The sequence below is a fragment of the Gobio gobio genome, assembly GCF_949357685.1.
Source record: "Gobio gobio genome assembly, chromosome: 17".
In the NCBI taxonomy this organism is placed as follows: Eukaryota; Metazoa; Chordata; class Actinopteri; order Cypriniformes; family Gobionidae; genus Gobio; species Gobio gobio.
Window position 1 is genome coordinate 48,372,358 of NC_137110.1, and position 5,132 is coordinate 48,377,489.

At 38.4% G+C, this 5,132-nt stretch overlaps 1 protein-coding gene across 2 annotated transcripts; it reads left to right on the forward strand.

Moving 5' to 3' along the window:
- Positions 1-709: 709 nt before the first annotated feature.
- Positions 710-4,247, forward strand: nat8l2 (N-acetyltransferase 8-like 2). 2 transcript variants are annotated; one of them, XM_079840232.1, is made up of 2 exons: positions 710-973; positions 3,409-4,247. In XM_079840232.1, coding segments are annotated over exons 1-2 (687 nt in total). In that variant the 5' UTR covers positions 710-972; the 3' UTR covers positions 4,095-4,247. The 2 variants fall into 2 exon arrangements, with proteins under 2 accessions (XP_079696358.1, XP_079696357.1); XM_079840231.1 differs by having other exon boundaries at positions 737-877.
- The last annotated feature ends 885 nt before the right edge of the window (positions 4,248-5,132 follow it).

The following is a 5,132-nucleotide window of genomic DNA, read 5'->3' on the forward strand; positions in this document are numbered from 1 at the left end:
ATGTTATTTAGTTTAATCTTATTTTATTTATTTTAATAATTGTATTGTAAAAAGATTTATTAATACTATTTATTTACTTATTTTAATTAATATTTATTTTAATCAATTATATTAATTTAGTTTAATCTGATTTTTAATTTTTTTAAATAAATGTATTGTAATCAGATGTATTTATTATTTTTTTATTTAAATAAAATTGTATTTACTTATTTTATTAAGTTTTTATTTTAATCAATTGTATTAATTTAGTTTAATCTTATTTTTATTTATTTATTTTAAAACATCTTACTCTACTTTTCCACAGACCCCTAACACTCCCTTGTGGCCCAGTTTGAAAACTCACCCTGAGCTCCACCCTGCATTTGGTATCACCAATATCCATAAGTTCAAGATTTATAATTATCAGTTCATTTCTACTGAGACACAAAATTGAAAATGTATTTCTGCAATGTGGTTTTGCTGGGGTCAAACTGAACGGCCACCATTCACATCTCTGTAAAGTGCGTGCTTTATGACACCACAGAGGATTAAAGCCTCAGTTTCTGTCTATTGAGATCACATTAACACATGTAAATAATGAAGGGGAAAAGAGGCTACTTTCAAAATTACTATTATTATTATTAGTATACACACAGCACATCAATCAAAATCAGTGCAGTCAAACTCTACAGCAGAACCGGTCAGTACCGCTAGATGGCGATATAACAGCAGGACAGCGCGACTGACCCTCCTCAGAGGAACAAAAGAGTGAGTTCTTCTCTTTTCCCATCTTCATAACATTTCATGAAACCATAAACTCCACATGAAAGTAGTAAAATGTCCGATCTGAACCGAGAATGTCTCACTCGTGGACTTCGAACTGATAAAACCGCTGACGGTGAGTTTGACACGTGCATCATGTGATCGACAGTCCATGTGCTGTCAGACAGGAACCGAACACTTATTGGAAATAAAAGGATAACCAAATTAAACAGTAAGTAGCGGACAGTTCTCTGTCTGTCTATCTATCCTTGCAGTCTTGCACTGATACCTGCACTATTATATGAACACGTGTTTTATTTGTATTATATTATCATTTACTCACCTGCATGTTGTTCTAACGCTGCTCTATAGGGAATACATGTAACGTTAGCCTAATATCCATATTATATATATGTCAGGAATATTCCAACTGTCGCCACATTAAAGGGTTAACTTAGTTCACCCAAAAATGACATTTCTGTCATTAATTCCTCACCCTGTCATTCTAAACTCATAAGCACTTTGTTCATCTTCGGAACAAAAATGAAGATATTTTGATGAAATCCGAGAGCTCTCTGACCTCTCCATAGACAGCTATTTAATTAACACTTTCAAGGCACAGAGAAGTAGTAAAGACTGCATTTAGTCCATGTGACTCCAGTGGTTCAGCCTTAATTTTATACAGCGACGAGAATACTCTGTGTGCGCTAAAACAAACAAAAATAACGACTTTATTCAACAATTTCGTTCTAGCCTGTCAGTCTCCTAGCCCTTTCCATTGTAAATAGTGCAGCGCTTTCGAGTTCTACGGCAGCCGATGCTGTTCAGGTGAGCACTACGCATGCGTGTGATGATGACATGGGAGCTGCACTGTATTTACAAAGGAAACGGCGTAGGAGAACACACTTAATGGATTCGGTAGTTAAATGTGTATATATTATTGAATTCCAAACATTTGTAAATGTGCACGCATACACGCTCATTCATAATTAGCATAATCGCCGCCCATGAGTTACAACAATGCAAATTACGTGTCCAGAAACGCTGTGGAATCTTCTGGACTTCCTTCTCAGGTTTGGCTCCAGTCCGGTATTTTGCATAAAAGCTAAAGAGACGAATTGGCCATATGCCTAGCAATAAATATTCAATTATCGTGTATCCAGCCAGCTAAAAAATGCCTGGTGCTCTTCAGAAAACGGCCAGCTGGTGGCGCTTGAAAGCGCTTTGCAAGCGCAGCGTTTTTCCAGCTGAGAAACTTCTATGATACAGATTAACAATGGCAGCAATGTGTTGCTAGTATCTCATTTTGAAGAATATTACTGAATATAAAAATGCTTTAGGGCAGGGGTGTCCAAACTTTTTAAAAAGGGGGCTAGATTCGATGTTGTGGACACATCCGGGGGCCTGTCCCTTTTCTATTTTAAAATGTATTATATGTGGCCCGCCACGAATAATTTACAAATCTTGCAGTTTCACAATGTCAACACAAGGTTGTATATATATATATATATATTTTTTTTTTTTAAATCAAGAAAAAGCCATTCTTTAGTGTCATCCACTTCGTTTTATGGCTCTTTTTTTTTTTTAAGTATCGGTTTGGCACCAGTATCGTAAAAAACCCAAACGATACCCAACCCTAATTACATCACCGATTTCACAAATTCATGCTTTTGTAGTTTATATACATATACATTTTAACCAGTTACAGTACATTTGTTTAAATCCTGTATTTTAAAGGGTTAGTTCACCCAAAAATGAAAATTCTGTCATTAATTACTCACCCTCATGTCGTTCGACACCCGTGAGACCTGTTCATATTCGGAACACAAATGAAGATATTTTAGTTGAAAGCTGATGCTGAGAAAGGCTTCAGATAGGCCTCCATTGGCATCAGTACATTTACACTCCCAAGACCCATAAAAGGCACTTAAAACGTTGTTACAAAGTCCATCTCACCACAGTGACTCTACAATAATTTTACGATGCGACAACAATAGTTTTTGTGCGCAAAAAAATATCTAAATAACACCTTTATCCAACTTGTTCTTGTCTTCCGTGTGTGCCTCCACGACGCATGCGCGAGAATATGACGTAGCGTCAGCGTTCTGGAATCCATGAAATGCACACTTAAGCCCCATTTTGAGCACTACGCCGAGACCTAAAGCACGATCAATGTAGAATCCAACAGCTTAGACACGCGCGTCTTCCTCTGCTCGTAAACAAATCGCTTCTGGGTCATGTGTCCGAACGCCGGATCTGCGTCATATTCTCGCGCATGCGTCGTGGAGGCACACACGGAAGACAAGAACAAGCTGGATAAAGGTGTTATTTTGATTTTTTTTTGCGCACAAAAACTATTGTCGTTGCATTGTAAAATTATTGTAGAGTCACTGTGGTGAGATGGACTTTGTAACGACGTTTTTAGTGCCTTTTATGGGTCTTGGGAGTGTAAATGTACTGAATGCCAATGGAGGCCTATATGAAGCCTTTCTCAGCCATCAGCTTTCAACTAAAATATCTTCATTTGTGTTCCGAAGATGAACGGAGGTCTTACGGGTGTCGAACGACATGAGGGTGAGTAATTAATGACAGAATTTTCATTTTTGGGTGAACTAACCCTTTAAGGTTTTCTATTCTCTTTTTGGTTTGCTCTTCACTCTCCTCCAGTGCAAATTGAGATCCGGCGCTATCAGCCCTCTGACCGGGAGCCTGTGGAAAGAGTTTTCCGAGATGGAATCGAGGAGCACATCAATCCTGCGTTCCTGTACGCCATGACCCGGCCGCTGCACATCACTGTAAGCCTCTTCATTTACGCTGGCGCTTATGTGATGTGTGGACAGTCAGCGGTTCTGGCCCTGGTGTCTGGAGGAGCCTGGGTTGGCCTCGTGTACTTCTGCTGCTTTGAGTTCTACGCCGGCTACGTCCGGGCCAGACTCAACACGGATATGCAAGATATTCCGGGTTACTACCTCGGGAATCCAGACAACTGCTTCTGGGTTGCCGAAGTTAGGATGAACGGCCGGCCTCAGATTTTGGGAATGGTGGCTGTGGAAGGTAAAAATGACCCGGGAAGCGATGGGAAAAAGTATGGCGAGGTTTACCGAATGATTGTTTCGTCCGCCTGTCGCCGTGCTGGTCTCGGCCTGCAGTTGGCTAAAACCGCAGAGGACTTCTGTAGGGAACGGGGCTTCTCAAAGATCGAACTTTCCACCTCTTCTACGCAGAGAGCAGCCGTGGCGCTGTACCGTAAGCTGGGCTTTAAACTCGTCCTGGTTCATACGCAATCCGAGTTCCCACGGTGGATGATCTGGATGACTAGAGCCACAATTCTGACCATGGAGAAGAACATCTGATCATTGACTTTGCATCTAAAGGTTGAAAATTACTTTCGTAGTTCTGATTTATGTACTACTCGTCTTTTACAATCAGCTGCTTAGTTGCACTTTTTATAGCACAGTTTTATAATCACACGAATTTAAAGTGCAATTAAAGATTTTTCACTTTTGAATTGGATTCCCTATTAATTTCTTGCACTCAAAAACATAAGCCTTTTTTCAAGATTTACACATTTCAATCAAATTGAATAATCCTTACATATAAATTAATAATTTTAAATAATAGTAAAACATTTTGTATAAATCTTCATGGAACAAGGGGATGTACCATTTAGTTTATGTGATTTGTATCCATAACCCTTTATGGTACAGCGTTGCAATATGGCAACAATTCATTTCTACTCATTCCCTTGCTATTCAGAAAAAAATGCAATAAATTGCACTATGGGTATTAAAGGGACAGGCCTTAAGGTAGCCAATGATGTGCTGTTTTTAAGTAAAATGGCATTTGAATGTCCCTCCAAAACTCACTTTCCCTCGGCCACCTGTTGAAGTGCTCCAGAAATTGCTCTAATAACCTCATTTCTAAACATCTCTTCTCAAGGGGGATTTTTTATAAGTAAAATAGATATTTATATTCACAAATAAACTTTGCATAACATAGTGTTACTGTAAATGGAGAAAATATCAATGTTGCTGTTGGATATCAGGTGTTAAATATCCAAAGTTCGTCAGAATTGTAAAAAACTTGGTGGTGTGTCTGATTACAACACTGGAAAAGTTCTAGTCCTTACAGTCTTTAATTTATTGAGTTCAGGATGAATAAATCTTGAATTCTTTGAACAACCCAAAGCACACGGAGATACCGGGAGCAAATTCACATGACAGATGATAATATAAGGACAGGATTATCAGGATGGGATGTACAGGATGGTCTTCAGTCACTACAAACCATACAAAAAGATAATCAGACTCATACAAACAATTCATAAATAAACATTAACAATACATATTCAATCCAAATAATTATTGAACCAAATCCAAATAATTATAAAA